Source organism: Antennarius striatus, chromosome 3, assembly GCF_040054535.1.
Source record: "Antennarius striatus isolate MH-2024 chromosome 3, ASM4005453v1, whole genome shotgun sequence".
In the NCBI taxonomy this organism is placed as follows: domain Eukaryota; kingdom Metazoa; phylum Chordata; class Actinopteri; order Lophiiformes; family Antennariidae; genus Antennarius; species Antennarius striatus.
In genome coordinates this window covers 29,216,937-29,240,000 of record NC_090778.1, presented here as the reverse complement: position 1 = coordinate 29,240,000, position 23,064 = coordinate 29,216,937, and the positions used below count along the sequence as shown (strand labels likewise).

The following is a 23,064-nucleotide window of genomic DNA, read 5'->3' as shown; positions in this document are numbered from 1 at the left end:
CCAGGAGACACAGGTCACAATGGAGGTTAACCCCCCCCCACACACACACACACACACACACCTGAGCCTCAGAGCAGTGGGAACGCTTCACAACAAAACCCACTACAGACGACCGTCACCGCTGCTGTGTTAGGGTTCGATGCCTTTATTCTGGTGGGTCAGATGCTTTTATTTTGTAGGGGTAGATGCTAGCATTTTGGATGGTAGGATGCTTTTATTCTGGAGGTTTAGGCACTCATATTTTGGAGGGCTAGACGCTCGTATTTTGGAGGGTGTGACACAAACGGTGACTTATCTCCTGTGTGTGTGGTCGTGGCTGACGTGTGGGCGGTAACCAGACGGGTCCAGACGACAAACAGAACCGCGGCGACTCTGATGTCACTGAACTTTAAACATTCACAGGCAGGAGAAGTGAGGACCGCATGGAACCAGCAGAGAACGGAGGCGTGGGCGGTCTGCCCGCCACTGAGGTATAGGCGCGGCGCTGAGGTGGAGGCGCGGCGCTGAGGCGGCGGCCCAACCCGTGTCATTAGCCCGTCAGAAGCGCTCTGTAATTCCAGGTCCAGAGACGCTTTTAGCCGCCACAGACTGCAGGGGGGGGGGGGCAGAAACACGTGTAGGACCGGAGCTCCAGGACAGACGGAGATCCACCACAGGCCCCAAGGACAGAGGGGCTCTACGGGGGAACGCGCCGCAAAGCCCTCTGGGAAATAGAACTAAACCAACAGGAACTTGATCACATGTTTAATGTAAAGACTTTAATGAGCGACTCTGATCTGAGAACCGACACCAGGTCCACTGGGGGGAGGGAGTCACTGTCAACAACAACAACAACACACAACAACACAACCACAACAACACATAACAACAACACAACAACAACAGACAACAACAACACAACAACAACAACAACAACACAACAACAACAACAACACAACTCATACAAAATCCCACACAACTACAACACACACAAAAACACACACAACAACAACAACACAACACACACCTGATGGCTCCTGCTTTACACAAGTGGTTGTTTGTGTTTCTTTGTTTATGCTGCACTATTGTTGTTTATTTATTTTTTGTGACGTTCACACCTTTGTCTTCCTGTTTCTAACTGAACCTGATCTATCTTCCGGTCAGAGGTTAAAGGTCAGAGGTTACATCTCTGGTGCTGACACACACTGATTATTGGTTATTGACAGTCACGCGCTGATCCAAACTCGCGTTGCGTCATCACACCAGCTGAACTCCAGCCGACCTGCCGGTGTGACGTCACGCGGGCGTCAGACCAGGTGTACGCAGCGGAGCCAACCACAACCGACGGGCGGGACACTCACGACGTCTCGGTGTAGCGCTGCGCGCCGCCGATGAAGCCGTACTTGTCGGTCTGCCGGTCGTCGGTGAAGCCGTTGACCTCCGAGTCGGAGCCCAGTGAGCTGTCGTCGTCCCGGTGGCTGCTGCTCACGGTGCGGACGCTGCGGGTGTCCGCCGCCCCGCGGCCGTTCTCTTGGTTAGCCATGATGCTAACAGGCTGGCTAACAGGCTGGCTAACAGGCTGGCTAACAGGCTAGCGTCGGTAGCTCGTCCAGCCCCGGTCAGACGCGCTGCTCCACCGATGAGACCCAGTCCCTCAGCGGCGGCGCCATGATGTCCCCCCCCAACGGAAGCTAACCCTGCTAATGCTAGCTGAACGTCTCACTGCTGTCTGCTAGCGGAGCTAGCCTCAACTCCTGCCCCCAAAACAACACAACACGACGTCCATGTCGACCCAACTTCACGGAAATGACGTCATGGTGGCTGCGCGGTGATCAGCTGTTAGCCAGTTAGCAGACGGGTCTCACACCGGTGGGCTGAAGTTAACTAACCTGTCGTCCCGCGGTGGGTTCGGGTGACCCCTAGTGGCCACCCCAGGAAGTGAACTCGTGTCCCGGAGCAGGAGCGCCTTCCACAGATGTAATGGCGCCCTCTCCTGGGGGGAGAGCTGCAGGTGCACCTTCTGGTCAGACTGGGTCAAACCCCGCCGCTCCAAAATATTACTACAAAATCAAGTTTATAGAGAATCAAATGATTCAATATAACAATTATCAGCCTTAAATCAGATGCATGAAACTGGGATTTAATAAACTCAAACAGAATTATTATTTATTAATTACAACTATCAAAACATTCTCCAAGTGATACAAAAACCACACCCCGTCTCTGTAATGCAAACCCATGTCCACCGTGGGGCGTTCATGTCTGCAGGAATAACCAAACTCCACCAGCTGAGTCAAAGAAACCAGCAGCCTCACTGTTCAGTCCTTTATTTAAACAGACGGACGTTACAGGTTTCTGCAGTTTAATCACAGGCTGAAGCAACATGAAGAAGATGGCTGACATTTATTTAGCAGGTTCTGACTTAAGAAAAATCCTCACAAAACTAAGAAAAGCTGAGCATCAAACTAAAATAAGAGCAGAGGAAGTCTCCTGGCGTGGTTCACTTCTTCCTCCCACCCCTCTCCTTCAGAGCCAGGTGGATCATAGAACCGTTGCTCATGTTGTAGTACGCCAGCGAGTTGGAGTCCTTGATGAAGATACCCTGAAAGCAACACGAGTAACAATGAGTCAAAGCAACAGAACCTGTGATGAGTCAAAGCCACAGTGATGAGTCCTCACAGCATCAGGACCTGCAGGACCGAGCTGGACCAGAACTCACCTCGTACTGCAGCTTCTGCTTCCCTGCTGGCATCCCGGTGGCCTCGTGGATCTTCACCTTGATGACGGACACCTGTGTGACAGGAGACAGCAGTGAGGTGGGGGTGTGACAGAGGTGAGGTGTGACAGAGGTGAGGTGTGACAGCGGTGAGGTGTGACAGAGGTGAGGTGTGACAGAGGTGAGGTGTGACAGAGGTGAGGTGTGACAGAGGTGAGGTGTGACAGCGGTGAGGTGTGACAGAGGTGAGGTGTGACAGAGGTGAGGTGTGACAGCGGTGAGGTGTGACAGCGGTGAGGTGTGACAGAGGTGAGGTGTGACAGAGGTGAGGTGTGACAGAGGTGAGGTGTGACAGCGGTGAGGTGTGACAGAGGTGAGGTGTGACAGAGGTGAGGTGTGACAGCGGTGAGGTGTGACAGAGGTGAGGTGTGACAGAGGTGAGGTGTGACAGAGGTGAGGTGTGACAGCGGTGAGGTGTGACAGAGGTGAGGTGTGACAGAGGTGAGGTGTGACAGAGGTGAGGTGTGACAGAGGTGAGGTGGAGGTGTGACAGAGGTGAGGTGTGACAGCGGTGAGGTGTGACAGAGGTGAGGTGGGGGTGTGACAGCGGTGAGGTGTGACAGCGGTGAGGTGCGACAGAAGTGAGGTGGAGGTGTGACAGAGGTGAGGTGTGACAGAGGTGAGGTGTGACAGCGGTGAGGTGTGACAGAGGTGAGGTGTGACAGAGGTGAGGTGTGACAGAGGTGAGGTGTGACAGAGGTGAGGTGTGACAGAGGTTAGGTGGAGGTGTGACAGAGGTTAGGTGGAGGTGTGACAGAGGTGAGGTGTGACAGAGGTTAGGTGGAGGTGTGACAGAGGTTAGGTGGAGGTGTGACAGAGGTGAGGTGTGACAGAGGTTAGGTGGAGGTGTGACAGAGGTGAGGTGTGACAGAGGTGAGGTGTGACAGAGGTGTGGTGTGAGAGGTGAGGTGTGACAGCGGTGAGGTGTGACAGAGGTGAGGTGTGACAGAGGTGAGGTGGAGGTGTGACAGCCCCCCCTTGCAGCAGCAGGCCTACCTGGTCTGTGAGCGGGACGGTGAAGTTCAGCACCTGGCCGCTGAGCTTCCACTCCGTCTTGTCCTGCATGTTGGGGACTTGAACCTTCACTGCCACGGGCCCCTGGGCAGGAACAGGAGATCAGGATCAGTGACATCAGGTGTGGTTCAGGTGAGATTCAGGGGGGGTTCACGTCCCGTTCCCACTAACCTTGTTCCTGCGCAGGAACTCCTCCTCAGGCATCAGGTTGTCCTCCGTCTTCATCTTCTTGTTGATTGGCTCGTCGTCATGAGGCGGGGGTGGGTGGGCCGGGGGGGCGGGAGCAGAGCTGGGGGGCTGTGGTACCGGAGGGGCGGGGACAAAGGCTGGAAGAGGCGGGACTTTGTTACTTCATTTAGTCGTTAGCCATGAAAACAAACACATTCATCAGCTGCGGTTAGCGCTAGCATCAGGCTAGTTAGCATGAGTAACCAATGAGCTCAGAGGTTACTTCTCCGTCGGGCCGCCGCCACAGTGGACCTCCTCTGTCGCTACGGAAACAGATCCTCACACTGCTAATAGTGATGCTAGGGCTGAAGTCACCACGTTCTGCTCCCCCCAGTCTGAACCAACAGCCTTTAGCTCGTTCTATCGCTGCTAACGCTAGAGCTGCTAACTACATCGTCTAACCTCCTGTGGATCTTGACCCTTGACCTTACCGGCTGGAACGACCATCGGGGGGGGCCTGGGTGCCATGATGTGAGGTGCTGCTGGCGGCATGGGGACCACGTTGATCCTGGGAGCAGGAATCATGGGGGGCATGGATGTGATGACCTGTCCCGGGGCGAGGCGCACCACCGGTGCCACGGGGGGGCGCGGGATCACCGGCACCGCAGACAGGAGGGTGGTTCGCACCGGGGGCCCCAGCTGTTCAGAAAGAGGGAAACACCCGTCAGTCGGGAGAACGTCACGCCAGCGCCGTCGACCTGTGGGGGCAACTCACAGAGGGGGGGCGGAGCACCGCTGCGACCGGAGGGCTGGGCTTTGGCAGGATGGGGGCTGACGACAGCATGGGGGGCTGGTGGAGGATCTCGCTGGGCTTGCTGGGGCCGATCTTCTCCTTGTTGTCGTCCTCCCCCACCAGGCCCTTGGCCTTGTGGATCGCCTCGATCTGCTCCTGCAGCGTGATGTTAGCCTGCGCCGCCTGCTGGGTGCGCGCCATGCTGCCCGAGTGGCCGTCCCACGTCACCTAGCAACGAGGAGACGTTAGCGACAAGGAGACGTTAGCGACGAGGAGACGTTAGCGACGAGGAGACGTTAGCAACGTGCCGCTGACACGCTTCCATCTCACGACGTTGCCGTGACGACGTTGCCATGACGAAATTGCCGTGACGTGCTCACCTTCTCCTCCGGCTTCTGGATCTCCTCCTCTCCGATCTTCTTGCCGATGGCCGTCTCCTCCACGCCGAAGATGTCGGTTCGGCGCTCGGCCAGCTGCTTCAGGCTGCTCTCGATGTCCAGCCCCGGCGCGTACACCTCGTCCTCCGTCTGCCGGTCCCTGATGCTGCGGTCCCTCTGCTCCAGCCAGCGGGGGTCCAGCAGCCCGATCCTCATGTGCTCCTGCATCTTGCTGGCGGGGATCTTCTCGCCGGTGATGGGGGAGATCAGGTACTCGTCCTGAGCGGCGACGGTCGGCGGCGGCTTGGAGGCTGAAGAACGAAAAGCCGCGCGTGAGATCACAGACAGGAAGAGACGAGACACGCTGCAGGAAGCAGGGTACCTTTGGGGTCGTAGTCTTTACGGATGATGACCTGGTCTGGAGTGGGGGGCAGCGGGGGGGGCATGGGGTTTTCTGGGGGCAGAGGAGCCTTCATGCCCTCATCCTCATCGTCAGATCCCTGAGGGAGAAGGACAGAAGGTGACCGACGTCGTCTGCTAACGGGCACAGAACTGACGACCTCGTTAAAGTGACCCCCCCTCACCTCATCCATGTCCTGGACCTGCGTGTCCTGGTCCGGCTGGGGGGGCTGGCCGTCACGCCGGTCGTCCCGTTCGTCTTCATCCTCGCTCTCCACCTCCATCTCCACCTCCTCGCTCTCGCCGTACTTCTCGTAGCGCTCCTGGATCAGGATGCGAGCGCCCAGCTCCTCGGGGGTGGTGGGTGGGGGGAAGTGTCCTGAGCACAGAGAGGGGGTGAGACCTGGACCCACGGGTGCCCCATCGCCCCCTCCGGGTGGCGGTACCTTGTTCGCCGGGCTGGAAGTCCACCGTCTCCACCACCACGAAGTCGTGCCAGTCGATCTGAGCGTACGCCACGCGCTCCTTCTCACGCTCCTCCTCCTCCTTCTTCCTCTCGCGCTCCTGGAACTTAGCCCACTCCACCCGGTACCGCACCTGGGGGGGTCGCAGGAGAACCGCTGGTGAGCATGACACGCTAGCAGAGCTACGCTAACACACAGTGGAGGGGGGGGGGTTACCTGGTCCAACACCTCCCTCTGATTTTCGGCCTCTCTCTTCAGCTTGTTCAGCAGCCCTTTGGGGGGAATCAGGATCTGCAGACGGAGACAAAGTCCAGCTTCACCCCCGACACACCAGAACAACAACAACGCACACGCCCGGCGACCTGCCCCCCACCTTGGTGTACTGCTCCACCAGCTTGGTGAAGTAGTTGAAGAGGCTGTGCTGCGGCCGCAGGAAGTCGAACTGGTAGTTCCTCTGCTCCTTCTGCATCAGCTGGGTGAGGAACTGCCGCCCGTTTCGAGCCACAAACTGGGCGGTGAGCTTGACCACATCCAGATCGAACGCAGAGATGGACGGAGGGTCGGCGATGAACTCGAACTCGGGCGGCGGCTCTTTGGGGATGATGGCCTCCTGGATCACCTGCACCTGCGGACAGGAAGGGGATCCAGGTGTGAACCGCGTGCGATGGCGTCAGAGCGGACCGTGACGCAGCGCCCCCGTACCTTCTGAGGGAGCTGCTGGGACTGCTGCATGGCCTGCTGCATGACCTTTGGCACCGCCGCCGACGGCTCCTGGGCCTTGCCCTCCTTGAACTCGTTGACCTTGTGGCGGTAGTAGGCGTGGTAGGGGTCAGTCGGGTTGAGGAAGTTAAACTTGGGATTGTTGATCTCATTCTGACGGATTCTGGCTTCGAACTCCGGCCCATTCCTGTGAAAACAACTCGTGAACACGGCTGCAGGTGGACCGTTAAAGACCCGGAGACACGACAGGCAGAGAAACCAACCTGGCAACAAAACTGGCCGTCTTGTCCACGATGTTCCGCACCTCAGGAGGCGGGTAGATGATGCCCACGATCGGTTTGGTGGCAGGAGTTTCCTCTGCTGCATCATTCTGTGGACACAACGCAGTGTGAAGACAGGAGTCCTCAGGTGAGTCCTCTCACCTGGGCCGTCACCATCCTCTAGAAACACCTGTATGTGTTATTTCTCTCAACTTAAAGATCACGTCAGTCACATCTTTAGAAGCCTTTATGGAATCGTTCTAATCACGTGTGTAAAGTGGTTTGATCTGTATTTTCAGGTGGATGACGTCATTCTTCTTCCACAGGTAGAACCAGGAAACAGACTTTGATGGTGGAGCTGAGAGCATTCAGACAGCTAACAGCTAGCTACAGCTAACGCTGATGATAAATAGTCTCACTGACATCTTCAAGAACACAACAACCATATTTCTCTAAAAAGACATTTCAACCTAAAAAACGTCCGACTGAACACACCCGCCTTGATGTTCACAGTAGAAGCTAATAGCTAGCATTAGCTCGATCCATGCACACCGGTCTCAAGCTAACACACGGAGGAAAAACATAAAAATAAGATTAGCATCACGGTTAGACATTTCCACGGTTCATCTTTTAACCATCAAATACTAATGAGGCTAGCTCCCCGCTAGCATAACTAATACTAATGACGCTAGCTCCCCGCTAGCATAACTAATACTAATGAGGCTAGCTCCCCGCTAGCATAACTAATACTAATGACGCTAGCTCCCCGCTAGCATAACTAATACTAATGACGCTAGCTCCCCGCTAGCATAACTAATACTAATGACGCTAGCTCCCTGCTAACATAACTAATACTAATGACGCTAGCTCCCTGCTAACATAACTAATACTAATGACGCTAGCTCCCCGCTAGCATAACTAATACTAATGACGCTAGCTCCCCGCTAGCATAACTAATACTAATGAGGCTAGCTCCCTGCTAACATAACTAATACTAATGACGCTAGCTCCCCGCTAACATAACTAATACTAATGAGGCTAGCTCCCCGCTAGCATAACTAATACTAATGACGCTAGCTCCCCGCTAGCATAACTAATACTAATGACGCTAGCTCCCCGCTAGCATAACTAATACTAATGAGGCTAGCTCCCTGCTAACATAACTAATACTAATGAGGCTAGCTCCCCGCTAGCATAACTAATACTAATGACGCTAGCTCCCCGCTAGCATAACTAATACTAATGACGCTAGCTCCCCGCTAGCATAACTAATACTAATGAGGCTAGCTCCCCGCTAGCATAACTAATAATAATGACGCTAGCTCCCCGCTAGCATAACTAATACTAATGAGGCTAGCTCCCCGCTAGCATAACTAATACTAATGACGCTAGCTCCCCGCTAGCATAACTAATACTAATGAGGCTAGCTCCCCGCTAGCATAACTAATACTAATGACGCTAGCTCCCTGCTAACGCCGCTAACGCACCTTGCCGGGCTCCGGCTGGACGATCTGGACGGGCCCGGGCGGCATGGTGGAGTCCTGTGACGGTGGCTGGAGGTTCTGTGTGACGCCCTAGAGACCAGAACGGAACCGGACCCGGTTATCTCCCGGAACGGAACCAGAACTCAACTTGAAACGGACGAAAGTCGACGACCTGTCGCGGCTGAGAACTCGCTGCGCAGCTCTGACGGGGACCTAATGGCGGCGGATCACTTCCGGTGATGAGGCGCAAAGCATCATGGACCTTCCAGATGTTCCTGCCGGTCGCCTAGGAGACGCGTCTCGGACAAACCAGGCCTGGAGCTCCGTGTCGGCGGGTCGGGAGCTCGGTGCGGACATGAGCGAGCTGCTGGGCCGGCGGGACTGCATCGAGAGCCTCCGGAGGGACCTGGTGGACCTCCAGGGCGTCACCGTGGACGTGTTCTCCCGAACCGGACCGGTCCGGGTCCCCTCCTGGAAGTTCCCGGACCAGCTGTCCTGTCACCTGGACATGGTGGCCCTGCTGGACCAATACGACTTCGTGGAGGGGGAGGACTCATTCAACCAACACGCCCACGTAGTGTTACTGGAGCTGATGATTGACAGGTAATGCTCGGTGTGACGTCATCAAAGCTTCACCAGGTGTGAGTTGAAACTGACCCTCTGCCTCTCGACAAGGTTCCTGCTCCTTCTGCACAGCCTCAGTGTGTTTGTGGACCCACTGGGCCGGGGGCCAGACCCGGCCCGGCACACCGGCTGCCTCTCAGCCGGCCTGGTGGTCCGGGGCTACTGGACTAAGTTAGCCCGGTTTGCCCGCGTTAGGGTAAGTTCACTGGTTGTGATACTGAACCGATCGGGGGTATTAGTTACTGTCGTCACCTAACACGCCTCTTCCCAGTCAGCACCACCTACTTACGCCCTGTCCAACCGGACCCCCAGCACCCCCCCACAAACCGCCACCGCCCACCACAGCGTGAGCTGCCAGACCACTGCGTCGTCCCTTGTGCCCTGCGCCGCCTGTGGGGGGGTCCAGTCCACCCTGAGGGCCACAGCGGCGGCGCTGGTGGACCTGTTCCAGAGCGAGGGCCTGCCCTCGTCCCTGCAGCCCTTCCTGGCGGCCGTGGACGACGCCCTGGAGCCGGGCCAGATGACGGCGGGCGACGTCGCCCAGTGGGGCGGGGAGCAGCTCAGAGACATGCGCCGCCTGGCCAAACACCTCCAGGACGTCCGGGGTACGGTGCAGCCGCTGCAGAGGAGGCTGGCGGCAGCAGAAACCGAGCTGGATCGGGTCCGGACTCAACTGGACCGGGACCAGAAAGAGTTCCAGCAAAAGACACAGAAACACCAGACCACCACCGCCCAGCTGGAGTTCTCTCTGAGGAACACCCAGAGGAGCAGGAAGGAGCTGCAGGAGAAGCTCCTGGAGGAGCAGCAGCAGCACCAGAGAGGTGGGTCACACACCAACCCGGAACTGGAACGGACCCACAACACCTGAACACCCAGAACACGGTACTAACACCCCACCTGTGTGACAGAAAACCTGTGCCTGAAGGAGGGCAGCGCCGCCCTGGAGGAGAAGTTAGCATCACAGCAGCAGACGCTCCACGCACTGGGTAACCCTAACCCCTACCCCTAACTTTAACCCCTAACCCCTAACCCTTAACCCCTACCCCTAACCTTAACCCCAACCCCTACCCCTACCCCTAACCCTTAACCCCAACCCCTACCCCTAACTTTAACCCCTACCCCTAACCTTAACCCCAACCCCTACCCCTAACCCCTAACCCTAACCCCAACCCGCCTCACCAGCTGGATCTGTTTTGGGGCAGAGTGTGAGGCGACTGCCCTCCAGGAGCGACTGAGGGTCTCTCAGCGACAGGAGGAGGTCCACCATGAACTCCAGCTGAGGTTCCGAAGCCTGGAGGCTGAAGCATCTGAAACAAGGCTCCGCCTCCACAAGGAGGAAGTCAGGTGTCAGAGCGCCAGCCGCCAGCAGGAGGTCAGTGTCCTGACAACCGCCGCCGCCGCCTGGCGCCATCTCACTGCTGCTGTCGCCTTCCTGCATTCAGGCGATGGAGGCGAAGCAGCAGTCCCTGCTGGAGACCGTCGACAGCCTCACTGAGGAGTGTGAGGAGCTGCAGAGGATGCTGGGAGAGCGCGAGGAGAACGAGACGGGTCTCCGGCATCAGGTGCAACAGGTGTCGGAGGAGAAGGCGCGGCTGCAGGTGCAGCTGTCCGAGCAGCAGGTACGCAGCCCTCCAGCACCAGAGGGTCTAGGGTGGAACCCTCAGCTCCAGGAACTCACGCTGGGGGTCTTCTGTCCAACAGGGGCTTTGCTTGGAGCTCCAGGAGGAGACGGCGGTGTTGAGAGCTCAGGTGGCCGAGCTCCAGGCCTCCAACCGGACCCTGAGGGACAGAGAGAGGATGCTGGTGGCGTTCCCAGAGCTGTGGCCCCAGGCCCAACCACAGAGTACGTCTGTCTGCAGCGGGTTGAGCGTGCTGAAGCACTCACCTTCTCAGTGGGGACGTAATGATTCCACATCTTCTAGGCACAGGAAGTGTGACTTTGGATATGGAGCAACAAGTGAAGGCCAACAGGATCCGCATGGAGGTCCTGCAGCAGGAGAACGCTGCCCTGGAAACCAGCCTGATGAAACTCCAGGAGAGAGCCCGACGCCATGTCAGCGGGGTAGGACGGCTGGGTCAGGGGGGTCCCACAGGGACGACGTCAGTATTCAGCTGGTGCATGATGGGATTGTGTGTCAACAGGAAGTGTTGCTTCTGCAGACCCGGAGCCTCCGGAGCGCACCAGCAGAGGACCGAGACGACGGTCCGGGGTAGGCTGGACCCACGGGTTCTGTTTGTCTACAGGCATCAGGACAGGAACCAGGAGCGAGTCAGGCTGATGGATCGAGTCAGTACAAAGGCTCGAGTTAGCGAGGACATGACTCGGTGCTAACGACAACTGTTCTGCTCATTGCATCCCGCTTTGCATGTCCGTTTGTCCCTCCGTTCGTCCACCAAATGTCTCCACAACCGTTCAGATAGAAAGATGAAACTAAAGCTCATGACTCAGGCAGCAGAGGGGGCGAAGATCAGGTGATGACATTCACCTTGAGAAAACTAGGTCAAGGTCAAGTTTCAACTTTTGTACACTCAGGAACCGGAGAAGATAGAAAGACGAGGGAGAAGGCCAGTGTGAGTAAGACCATAGATCAAAGCTAGTGCTTTGATTAATGACAGCAGGTCAGAGCACTAGCTTTGATCTTTGACCTATACAAGTAGGTCGGTAAAATTTTGAATTCAGGGGTGTCGCAGGATGTTGCAGTCTGTGACTGCATTTGTTCTAGTTTTAGTTGTGATCCTGAGTGGAGCGTAAGGTCTTCTGTCCATTTCCACCAGCGGTGCTGAACAGCTGGGAGACGCCACCGCCGGCCAGGAAGCAGGATGTGGAGACGGAGGCGTGGCCTCATCCGGACCGGTCACGCCCACCTGCCCTACCCGACAGCTTCACATTCAAACCCTCCACCTGGGGTCCACTGCTGCTGGACGCCACGCCCAACCAGGCAGGGGTTCTCGTCCCGTTTGCTCCAATCAGAGCCATAAATGAAGCCCTGGCCACGCCCACGAATCTGGAAGCCCTGGCCACGCCCACGAGTCTGGACACAGACGTCATCTATGTTCCAATCCTCTTTACTGCGTGAGCAGAAACTATTACTGTTGTCACACGTCTCGTTCTGTAAAATATCCTCCAGACAGAGTAAACCAAACACTTCCCAGAACTCACACTCGTTTTTCATGTTCATTAACTATTTTAATTTTAATTTTAATTTTTTCAGATGATTCAACATTCAGTCATTCCACCTTAGCAATTTGGAAAGGTTCTTTGCAGAACTTTTCAATTTCTACGGCCACTTTTGAAGCGTTCATGGCTCCTGTTCTACATCTCCACCTGCCAGGACAGAAGTCAGGTGATGAACATAAACCCCACCTGGTCAAGAAGATCCCTGAAAACCTGATTATCAATCCATTCATTTATCAGCAATTTCAAGAAATCACAAAACTAAAGCAGAGAAAAAAATTCACCTATGATGCGTTCATGGCGGTTCTGATCTACACCTCCACCCGACACCAACACCCGTCTGTTTGTTAGTGTGTGTGTTGCTCCACCCCACCCTCAGTAAACACACACACACAGCCTGCAGCGTGTCATACATCCAACACGCCACATCAAAGCTACACAAACACACATCCAGGACCGAGGAGGTCCTGCCCACACCCGGGGCTGGACTGGAACCCTGATCAGACACAGAGCTCCTGTGGTGGACCACATGAGGACTGGGTAGATGGAGTCCCATCATCTCTTTCCTCTCTACTCCTCAGTGTCGGGGGAGACGTGGTTCTGATAGGACGAGTCCACCTGTCCATTGGACTGCACCGTCTCCACCAGGCTGCTGTTGGGTCCAACCCCATCCTGGGCGGCCACGTCTGTGGGCTGCTGTCCCCTCAGGCCCTCCTTACTGTGCCAGACCCCATAGCCAAAGTACACCAAGAGACCTGCAGCGGGAACACAGGACAGGTGTGGGTTCTAGCCAGAGAAACGGGCGGGGAACCGGTCTGAGTCTGACATCACCAACGGGAACACAGGACAGGTGGAACAGTACTGACTCAGGTAAAGTTCAGCACTGCTGGGGGGTTTCAACCAACTGAGAAAAGTCCACAAACACTTATCGAAGAAGTCAACCTACGTTAATCTACTCATCACAATGTTTCCTAGCCCACTAAATATTTGAGGAGTTGCTCATCAAGCAGACTGAAGACCGGACTAGATTTGGCTCTGACCGTTGACAGACATCAAAGTCGACGGGCTGGACAGCAAAATAAACCAATCCAGGTGTATAAGGGAACGTCTTTTATGTAAAGACTGTCTTCATGTGCAGGTTGAAGTTTTAAGACCAAGCCTCTGGCTCCGTTTGTGTTTCCGTTCTGCGTGGATCACCGCTCAGCCCTCAAGGCTGTCCAATGTTGAGACAGAGACGAGTTTGTACAACAAGTTCTCACACAAGCTGACGGGTCATAAAATCTGCTTCATTTACATAAACATGAGAAACTGTCAAACCGTGGACACTCTGTTCTACCTGGTGTCTTCTTACCTATCGTGAGCCACACAACAAATCGAATCCAGGTCAGTTTGCTGAGCTTCATCAAGAGGAATATGTTGAGGAGGATGCTAGCAGCCGGAGTCAGAGGAACCAAAGGAACCTGCAGAACAATCATAAATCACTAGTAGATTCTTGGTAATGACAGTTAGCACAATGCTGTAGCAAAACATGTCCCGCCTACTCCATGCGTGACACATATCTGTTCAGGGTCAGTTAAGGTTAAGTGTTCCTTGCGTCAGATAGACCCACAAGGGATTCTTCAGGGATTATGGAAGCTGTCAAGAAGCTGAGACGGCCGAACAAACAGAAGAAACCAGATCGATTCATCAACAGGAAACCATTTTCCAGTTTCTATCACTTTTCAAAATCTTTTTGTTATCAACACGACCATTGCCATTGCTTTGCTCACCTGTTAGCACCTTTGCTAACTAAGGCTTCTCCCGTCAACCTCTCCTTCGTCTTTTTCTGCTCCAAATATCTCACGTTTAGTTTTTCCTGGACCTCCAATAATGAGTCAGGGATTTGTTTAAAGTGTAGTGTTATCTTAACCAGTTTCAGTCAGGTTGAGGAGCAACTTTGCTCCCTTGAGTGTAGGGATAGCCCTGTAGCTATTAGCCCCCAGGCAGGTTTAGCTGGAGCAGAGGGCCCTAGCTTAGCAGCTAAAAGGCCCTGCTAGCTCTAGCTCTGTCTGGCCCCCCCTTAGTGCCACCCGAGCAGCAGGGGAAACAGGGCGGTTGGGTGACTGTGAGAGGGAAATGTAAGCAGAAAAAAGTCAAGTGGACACCCCTGACGTCAGACACGTCCAGCCATAGCCAAAGATAGTTTAACTAACACACCCCATTAAGACTGTCTGTCCCTCGGACCTAGACAAATCTAAAACAGTCAAAATCTAGAAAAGTTATTTCTATTTACTATAGTAACTTAATCCACATTAAGTGTGTACTCAGACAAATTCAGGACAGGAGAATTAAATGTGGTCTTTTAAATATTAGATCATTATCATCTACGGCTCCTTTAGTTAATGGTCTAATGACCGATTACAGCATTGATCTTTCTGACTAACAGAAACCTGGCTATGTAAAGAAGAATATTTTTGCACCCATAAGTACTACTATCCTCACCTAAGGTGTATTTATAGAGCACCTAACTGTTCACCACCATTCTCCGAGATAAAATTCCAACTTCTTCTACCACTTCTAAAGAGGTATTACCATTAATGAATAAACCCATACTGTCAATAATTATGTACCACAATCTTTTAAAGTGGCTGTGATCAAGCCCCTCCTTAAGAAACCGAACCGAGATGCTGGCCTCCTCTCAAATTACAGGCCGATCTCTAACCTTCCATTCCTATCTAAGATCCTCGAGAACGTAGGAGCCAAACAGCTAAATGACTACCTGTTAAAGAATCATTTGTTAGAAGACTTCAGTCAGGCTTTACAACAAACTACAGAACACAGACTGCACTGCTAAGAGTTACAAATGACCGTTTAGCGTCAGATAGAGGTCTTCTGTCTGTTTTAGTTTTATTGGACCTGAGTGCAGTGTTCGATACAGTCGATCACAATATTCTTCTGAGGAGATTGGAAGATGAAGTGGGCATTAAAAACTAAGCATTAGACTGGTTCAGGTCATATCAGACCGATTTCAGTTTGTCTATGTTAATAATAAATCGTCAGATTGAGAGACTCGTACCTGTGGAGTACCTCAAGGATCTGTTCTGGGGCCAACACTGTTTAATCTATACATGTTACCATTGGGAAATATTGTAAGTAGTCATAAGATTAATGTCCACTCTTATGCAGACAATACCCAATTATATTTGTCATCGAACAAATGTGACCAATTAGTTAAATTAGAGACCTGCCTCGGGGATATTAAGTCTTCACATGCTTCAGAACTTCTTAAAGCTAATCATCACAAAACTGAAGTTATTATTATCGGTCCTGAACACCAAACAGAAGATTTTTCTAATGTTGTATTTCACTTAAATAACATTACTTTAAACTCTTGTAGTGATGTCAGGAAAAGTGGGAATGATTTCTGACCAAGATCTGTCCTTTAAGTCCAATATTAAATGCTTTATAAATAAAAGTTGATTGAGTTGATTGATTGATTTATTGATTGATTGATCGTTCAGTTGAACATCGTTTGACTTTATGTTGCTGCCAGTGAATCAAGAGAAGCACATCAGGTCTAAGGTCAAGAAGGTGGCCTTCAATCCTCATAAAATACTAAGTTGTGTAACAGTTGTAAGAACCAGAGAAGACCTCACCTGGAAGGTTTTGCTGTCAGATCGTTGCTCGTGGACCCAAATGAGCGCCAGACTGAGAACATAAGCTAAGCTAAATATCAGCAGCAGTAACGCGAAGCTCCAGACTGGCAGCTGATTGGTTCCAAATTCTAACACGGCACAGAAGGAGACAGCGCTCGCAATCATAGCCGTGACGCAGAAGGCCACCACCTCACCTGCCCCAAAACCCCCCAGCAGCCTGCCCAGGTAGGGTTCAAAACAGGCCCTCAGCTGCCCCACCCCACGCCGTTCTCTGGTCTGCATGTCCACCAACTGGAGTTTGTCAGAGAAGGATTCGTACTGCTTCAGCTCTCCACTGTCCTCCATTATGGTCTGAGACTCTGTGGGGGCAGGTTCAGGGTCAGGATTAGGGTTGGGAGATGTGGAGGCAGCTCCTTTGGCTTTTTCAGGCTGATGGCGCAGCACAATAATACTTGCTGCTACAAACGTGTACGCCAGGAGGGTACCGATGGACAGGAACTGAACCAAGGCTGCCAGGTCAAAGATGAGAGAACATAAAGCCACGAGAACCCCAAAGGTCAAGATTGCGTTGACGGGGACTTTGGTGACAGGGTTGATTCGAGCAAACAGGGAGAAGAGTAAACCATCCTCCGCCATGGCGTAGACAATCCGAGGGAGGGAGAAGAGGTTGCCGAGCAGCACAGTGTTCATACCTAGAGAAGAAAGAGTTGTTACTACGATGTTGTGTTAAACAATTTATGTGCTTGAAAAAGGACAAACTAACTTGTAGAATAACTTTGATTTTAATGTTTTGGTACTAGACCTACAGTACCTCCTAGACCAGGATGCTCAATACATCGATTTCTATCAACCAGTCGATCACGACGTTAGCTCAGGTAATTTGCATTAAAAAAATTGATGTCAGTCTGTTATTCATCCCATCCCTTGAATTGAACGAGCAATTAGCAACGCTAACAGGTTAGCTGGCGAGGGACCTCCAATTTTTAGCTCATGGTTTTTGTCATAAACTTAAGAAAGGAATAAAATGAATGGGGGAGCTGGGCCAGGTAAGATTACAAACACTGAATACAGTAATCCCCTGTTACTTGTAGTTAATGCATTCCAGAACCACCCGTGAAAAACAAAATTCCATGATATCATGACAAACTATTTATTTTATTATTTAGGGTAATTTTAACGTTTATGAACCCTCTCCATATTGATATTAAACCACCTTCTATCTGCATTACCTTTTGCCACACTCTTATAGACTGTCTAAAACAGTCTATAAGTGTTTCTTTAATACACAGAAGTCTTCGTAAGTCTCGGGACGCAGCGCACACATGGATGCTGTCAGCCATAGCATTCGTATACGATATCACGTGCCTACCTACTTGTCAAATTTTAGAGGGCTGTGCAGCCCACCAGTCTAAAGGTTTGCCCACCCCTGTTCTAGGCACCCTGTGGAGGAGGCTCATTTCAGCAACTTACATCTATGATCCTTTTCTTTCGGCATTACCCAAAGCTCATGACCATAGGTGAGGATAGGAACATAGATTGTCCAGAAAATCAAGAGCATTGCTTTGTGGCATAGCCCACATTTCACAAATCAGTATAGAATTCACTTCATCGTAGACACTACCCTGATCTGTCTACCAATATCCTGTTCCATTCTTCTCTTACTGGTGAAAAAGATCCTGAGAAACTTGAACTTCTCCACATGGGGCAGCAAGTCATCCCTGTCTGTAGAGAAGTCCAACTTTTGCATACTAAAACCATGAATTAAGACTTGGAGGTGCTGTTTCTTTTCCAGTCCACTCAGCAACTAACTGTCCCAGTGACAGTCAGAGGTCACAACCTGATGGAGCTACCCGGACCACATTATCCCAAAGGAGCAAGGACTTGATCTTGAGTCCACCACAGTAAACCCTCTGTTTCTCACTGTATGAAGAAAAATGTGTGCAAAGGTTATGAACAAAATCATTGACAATGGTCGAGTACCAAAACAATGTAAATAAATGTCTTTCTGTAAGTTGGACATCTTTTTAAAGTAGAGACTCACCACAAATGGAACCTATAGCCACAACAACTCCAGCCCAACTGTAACCACGGCGGAAGAAGGCGTCTGCCAGCGCTGAGTTGGGGTCTAACGTATGCCAGGGAACCATTAGTGTGAGCACTGTGGAGACCAGGATGTACGCTGATGCTGCCAGACCAAGGGCAATCGCTGTGGCGATGGGAACAGCTTTCTGCGGGTTCTTTGTTTCCTCGGATGAAGAAGCAATAACATCAAATCCCACAAATGCAAAAAAGCACGTGGCAGAGCCTGACAGTATTCCAGATATCCCAAAAGGGGCAAAACCTCCTTCTTTCTGGCTCCAATTGACTGGATCCGCCAAAATAAAACCAAAAACCAGGATGAAAAGAATGACGCACAAGCTAATGACGGAGAAAATATGATTGAGGTAAGAGGACACTTGAACTCCAAACGAAATAAAGAGTGTGACAGATATTACAATCCCCGCTGCAAGGATGTCAGGGTAATGGGCGAGGAAGGGTGTGTTCCACTGAATGATGTGCGTCTCTGTGAAGTTCTGGATTGTGTGGTTAAAAATGGAGTCCAGATAACCACTCCAGGCACGCGCCACAGCAGCAGCACCAAGCATGTTCTCCAGAATGACGTCCCAACCAATGAGAAAGGCCCAGATCTCTCCCATAGAGACATAGGTAAACATGTAGGCAGATCCGGTTCTAGGGATTCGTGCTCCAAACTCTGCATAACAAAAGGCAGCTAGAAGAGAAGCGATACCAGCTAAAAGGAAAGATATGACGACACCAGGCCCAGCAACGTCTTTAGCTACTGTTCCTGTCAGGACGTAAAGCCCAGAGCCCACCATACTACCAACACCCAACAGGGTCAGGTCCAAGGTGGACAGGCAGCGCTTCAGTGACGTGGTCATCATGTCTTCATCCAGGGTCTTGAGTCGGTTCAGTTTCTGACAAAAGCGCACCACTGGGGTGCAGCCTCTTGGACAAGTTGCCATGGCTCCAGAGTCGGACAGGCCAGCTGGGCTAGATGGTGCTACAGCACTTACACTGGATCCATTAACCGTGGGTGAAGCTAACCTGCAAGACAATAGCATACATGATGGTGGCACAATATATGGTTTCATGATGAGCCAATGTACCACTGGAAGACGTACAATGTCAAGGAAGAAGAATGACTTGTGTCCTATGAAACGGTAGACATGGTCCCAGATGTTTTAGCAAAGGTCACCAGCACCAAGACAACTGAGAGAAAACTAATGGCTTTAAAACCAAAATGGACGTGATAGTAGTGAACATATTGAGGCCGTTTTCAGGTGCCTGATGATAAGCACTTCATCAGCTGTACACGTCCAGAATGTGAACAACATATGAATGTTGGATATTCTTTAAAGTCCACCTTCAGTTCAGACCTCAAGAAGCTTCAAGATATTTCCTACGAGTCCAGTTGACTTTATTAAACAAACATCTACAATGACCAGGATTACTGAGAAGCTCCACATATCTCTACCTCATCAGATTTCCAGAAAGTGGGATGGCCTTCTGTGAGACTAGTCTGACTCACCTCCTCTTTCATCCAGCTTTGGTATGCACATAAAGTCCTCACTTATCGCTCTGAGTGTTTACAGTGGGGAGCAACCACCCCAGGTCTGCCCCCGTGACCCAGTATGAAGGTAAAGGTCATTAACATGAGACTCATCACCTGGGTCAATCTGCTGAGTTGTTCTTTTGGGGAGTTTCAGAAAGGACCTGATAGAAAATCGGCCAAAGAGGATGTCACAGATCAGTTTCTCTCTTCTTTGAGGTGAAGGAAGACTGCTGAACCCTACCCCTAACCCTGATGAATTGGCATTTCTATGTTGAGGCACGCGCTTTCGGAGTGACCCACTAGACTGCCCAGGTGAGCTGTCTTTGGCAACAGTGTGATGCAAATTGCCTGAAGTGAAAATCATTAGCTAGCAGATGAACGAGTTTTGCTTATTTGCATTGTTATCTTATGCAAACATTAAAAATTTGCTTCGTGTTTTGTGTGAACACACGACAACATTTGGTGATAGTAGCGTGACAGATATTTCTACTTAAAAACCAAATTACAAAACATCATTTCACACATTTATGCACTACTGTTGACACGAATACTTTTATTTATCCCGAAGGACATTCCATATAACCTTCTCCCCCATACATCCATACATCGATTCACCAGCAAAGTGTTAAAAGATGGCGTTTATTTCCTCGCTCTCTTCAGTTTGTTTGTCAGAGAAAATTACCAACAAACTTTTAAGTTGGTCTAAAAGTCAAACATTTGTTGAAGAGTGATGGTACGTACAGTCGGAAACAGACCTGGACTCAACCGCTGCAGGTTGAGAGGAAAGCTCTGCCTTTCAGTCCTCTATACATTTATTGGAACAGGAAGTCTCAGCTTAAACGGCACATGGGTCAACCTCAAGGCAACGTGGGCCAGATGTGGAACTACAAATCATTTTGTGTGGTCTGTGAGAGCAAACAAAGACACACAAAAATAACTAACCCCATCTTAACTCTGACTAAACGTTGTGAACAAAGTTAACATCCTAACTTGTGTCTGATGTTATTTTTCTTTATTGATTGATAGTTTGATCCTTGATTGATGGAGTTCTGTGGGTTTAATAACCTGACAAATGAAAAGGATTTATGTTAGAACAGAGAAACAAACAAACATGTTTTTTCTGTCTAACTGTAATGTTTGGAACTAGAATCAGTCAGAAATTCAGTTATTTAACATTAAGGAGTAGTTACATTTAGTTACATTACACTGAGTTACATTTAGTTACATTTACTAGTTACATTAAGGAGTAGTTACATTTAGTTACATTACACTGAGTTACATTTAGTTACATTTACTAGTTACATTAAGGAGTAGTTACATTTAGTTACATTACACTGAGTTACATTTAGTTACATTTATTAGTTACATTAAGGAGTAGTTACATTTAGTTACATTACACTGAGTTACATTTAGTTACATTTATTAGTTACATTAAGGAGTAGTTACATTTAGTTACATTACACTGAGTTACATTTAGTTACATTTATTAGTTACATTAAGGAGTAGTTACATTTAGTTACATTACACTGAGTTACATTTAGTTACATTTATTAGTTACATTAAGGAGTAGTTACATTTAGTTACATTACACTGAGTTACATTTAGTTACATTTATTAGTTACATTAAGGAGTAGTTACATTTAGTTACATTACACTGAGTTACATTTAGTTACATTTATTAGTTACATTAAGGAGTAGTTACATTTAGTTACATTACACTGAGTTACATTTAGTTACATTTATTAGTTACATTAAGGAGTAGTTACATTTAGTTACATTACACTGAGTTACATTTAGTTACATTTATTAGTTACATTAAGGAGTAGTTACATTTAGTTACATTACACTGAGTTACATTTAGTTACATTTATTAGTTACATTAAGGAGTAGTTACATTTAGTTACATTACACTGAGTTACATTTAGTTACATTTATTAGTTACATTAAGGAGTAGTTACATTTAGTTACATTACACTGAGTTACATGTAGTTACATTTATTAGTTACATCTGGCCCTTTGAGGACAGCTGTTATGCTGATGTGGCCCCCAGTGGAGATGAGCTGAGTCCCCTGCTGTAAGGCCTGGAAGGCAGAACTTACCTCTCACAAACATCCACAGCTTCACCTCTGGTTATCTTCTTCTCCATTATTTAGACGTGAGACAGACGTGTCTCACATGTCTCACGTCTTATTCAGTGTTACCGTCCATCTGGTCGGGTAGCATAGATCAAAATTATATGTTTGTCCTAATCATACTAACAAGATGTTAGTATGTTAGTTAGTATACTAACCAAGACTCATAAATAAACAGAATATCATGATTATTGTAACAACAGAATTGGAGAAACATAAAGACACTCCAGGAAACAAATAAATATGTTTTCTAAATATGTTTCACACACCAAAAGGAGCCGGCGTGAGTCTTACATGTATCTTTGGCAACTCCCAAAAATGGGAATTCAGGAGGAACCACATCCCCCAGGGTGCCATTTGGCAGTCACATATGTCCCAAAGTTCTCCACCCAAACTCTCTCCAACCACTGCAGGAGACGACCTGGAAACTCCAGGGGTCCAACTTTCAAGAGACACGGTTTTCTATTATTTTGCAAATGTTGGTCTTGAAGTTCAGTGCTGGATTTCATCCCTCAGAGTTACACGGGAAACCTTCCATAACCGTCACCAGACTAATACGCATTTAGATAATTGTTCCTGTTTCCACAAACGCTGCCAAAAATCCTAATCAAACAATGGGTTCTCCACAAATGGGTCGTGGGTCATGCTGGAGACTGTCCCAGCTACAGACAGGTAATCCCTGAACAAGTCGCCAGTTCATCGGAGGGCCACACAACTCACACTCACACTTACAAATTTGGAGAGACCAGTCCACCTAAACTGAATGTTCTGAGGTGGGAAACAACTGGAGAACCTGGAGAGAATCCACGCTGACACGGGGAGAACAGACAAACACAAGTGCCACCCATGATTATAGTCAATATCCATTAGTGATTCTTGTGTGTGCAAGTAATCTATCCCACATGAGGCTAGAACAGGTCTGCACAATTGTGTAACATCAATAATAAATGTAACTATTGATTATTTGATAACTGCTGACCATAATTTCAGAACCAATTTTGCTCCGATGATGGACATAAAAAATGCGCTTTAATTCCATACACAGTTTGATCGGCCAATTAATCGTATCAATTGTCTTCAAACACTAAAGCAGCAGTAATATACGACATTATTTACCGTGTTCGTTCAAGATCGGTCATGTATGCAGCAGTTCAGGTGTGTAGTCGTTGGGTGATTGAGCATAAACAGGAACAAAATCAACATGCTTTGCCCCGGCTGCCCCTAGGGACTCCCACTAAGCCCCACCCACAACACAGCTCATCCAATTAGCCATATTTACACTCATTACAGCTAGTAGCAGCTCAGGCTGATGCAACAAGAGATGGGTGATGTTTATAATGTCTTCTTCTTTTTCTTTCGGCTTTTCCCTTCAGGGGTCACCACAGCGAATCAATTGCCTCCATCTAACCCTGTCTTCTGCATCCTCTTCTCTCACACCAACTACCTTCATG

The 23,064-nt window shown here is 50.0% G+C and overlaps 4 protein-coding genes across 6 annotated transcripts in view; 1 reads left to right on the top strand and 3 right to left on the bottom strand.

Moving 5' to 3' along the window:
* The window catches only part of tbc1d10aa (TBC1 domain family, member 10Aa), a 4,466-nt gene extending 2,545 nt beyond the window's left edge, over positions 1–1,921 (bottom strand). Inside the window, exon 1 of the mRNA XM_068311453.1 lies at positions 1,341–1,921. Within this exon, the coding sequence (XP_068167554.1) occupies positions 1,341–1,522 (182 nt within the window). The 5' untranslated portion in view covers positions 1,523–1,921. The remainder of the gene's footprint in view (positions 1–1,340) is intronic.
* Positions 1,922–2,290: 369 nt separating this feature from the next.
* sf3a1 (splicing factor 3a, subunit 1) lies at positions 2,291–8,661 on the bottom strand. Its single transcript, XM_068311447.1, has 15 exons — positions 8,438–8,661; positions 6,954–7,060; positions 6,673–6,877; positions 6,344–6,595; positions 6,187–6,261; positions 5,953–6,103; positions 5,692–5,885; positions 5,490–5,607; positions 5,111–5,418; positions 4,713–4,958; positions 4,429–4,636; positions 3,941–4,095; positions 3,752–3,853; positions 2,699–2,770; positions 2,291–2,581 (listed from the first exon to the last, which is right to left on the bottom strand). Exons 1-15 carry the CDS (start codon positions 8,480–8,482, stop codon positions 2,480–2,482), a joined length of 2,340 nt encoding a protein of 779 aa, XP_068167548.1. The 5' UTR covers positions 8,483–8,661; the 3' UTR covers positions 2,291–2,479.
* An 11-nt stretch (positions 8,662–8,672) lies between these two features.
* ccdc157 (coiled-coil domain containing 157) lies at positions 8,673–12,785 on the top strand. 3 transcript variants are annotated; one of them, XR_011035056.1, is made up of 11 exons: positions 8,673–9,037; positions 9,110–9,254; positions 9,330–9,879; positions 9,967–10,044; positions 10,261–10,430; positions 10,501–10,677; positions 10,760–10,901; positions 10,981–11,120; positions 11,219–11,268; positions 11,834–12,131; positions 12,271–12,785. XR_011035056.1 is itself a non-coding variant. In XM_068311451.1 (10 exons), the coding sequence occupies exons 1-10, from the start codon at positions 8,691–8,693 to the stop codon at positions 12,039–12,041; spliced, it is 2,025 nt and encodes a 674-aa protein (XP_068167552.1). In that variant the 5' UTR covers positions 8,673–8,690; the 3' UTR covers positions 12,042–12,205. The 3 variants fall into 3 exon arrangements, 1 of the variants encoding a protein (XP_068167552.1); XR_011035055.1 differs by having other exon boundaries at positions 11,201–11,268; positions 12,271–12,784; XM_068311451.1 differs by lacking the exon at positions 12,271–12,785 and having other exon boundaries at positions 11,201–11,268; positions 11,834–12,205.
* An 18-nt stretch (positions 12,786–12,803) lies between these two features.
* Positions 12,804–22,779, bottom strand: LOC137592952 (cationic amino acid transporter 4-like). Its single transcript, XM_068311450.1, has 5 exons — positions 22,730–22,779; positions 17,910–18,973; positions 15,869–16,560; positions 13,585–13,693; positions 12,804–12,988 (listed from the first exon to the last, which is right to left on the bottom strand). The coding sequence occupies exons 1-5, from the start codon at positions 22,750–22,752 to the stop codon at positions 12,804–12,806; spliced, it is 2,073 nt and encodes a 690-aa protein (XP_068167551.1). The 5' UTR covers positions 22,753–22,779.
* Positions 22,780–23,064: the final 285 nt, after the last annotated feature.

Excerpts from the sequence above, each read along its gene's own strand:
- sf3a1 (XM_068311447.1), bottom strand. The coding sequence starts at position 8,482 with ATGCCGCCCGGGCCCGTCCAGATCGTCCAGCCGGAGCCCGGCAAG. Across the intron at positions 6,104-6,186 it reads AGAGGGAGGTGTTGGACCAG|GTGCGGTACCGGGTGGAGTG; the intron begins GTAACCCCCCCC and ends CGACCCCCCCAG. Across the intron at positions 5,886-5,952 it reads CTTCCAGCCCGGCGAACAAG|GACACTTCCCCCCACCCACC; the intron begins GTACCGCCACCC and ends CTCTGTGCTCAG.
- ccdc157 (XM_068311451.1), top strand. The coding sequence starts at position 8,691 with ATGGACCTTCCAGATGTTCCTGCCGGTCGCCTAGGAGACGCGTCTCGG. Across the intron at positions 10,045-10,260 it reads GCAGACGCTCCACGCACTGG|AGTGTGAGGCGACTGCCCTC; the intron begins GTAACCCTAACC and ends GTTTTGGGGCAG. Across the intron at positions 10,678-10,759 it reads TGCAGCTGTCCGAGCAGCAG|GGGCTTTGCTTGGAGCTCCA; the intron begins GTACGCAGCCCT and ends TCTGTCCAACAG.
- LOC137592952 (XM_068311450.1), bottom strand. The coding sequence starts at position 22,752 with ATGACCGATCTTGAACGAACACG. Across the intron at positions 18,974-22,729 it reads ACCGATCTTGAACGAACACG|GTTAGCTTCACCCACGGTTA; the intron begins GTAAATAATGTC and ends ATTGTCTTGCAG. Across the intron at positions 13,694-15,868 it reads CTGACAGCAAAACCTTCCAG|GTTCCTTTGGTTCCTCTGAC; the intron begins GTGAGGTCTTCT and ends ATTGTTCTGCAG.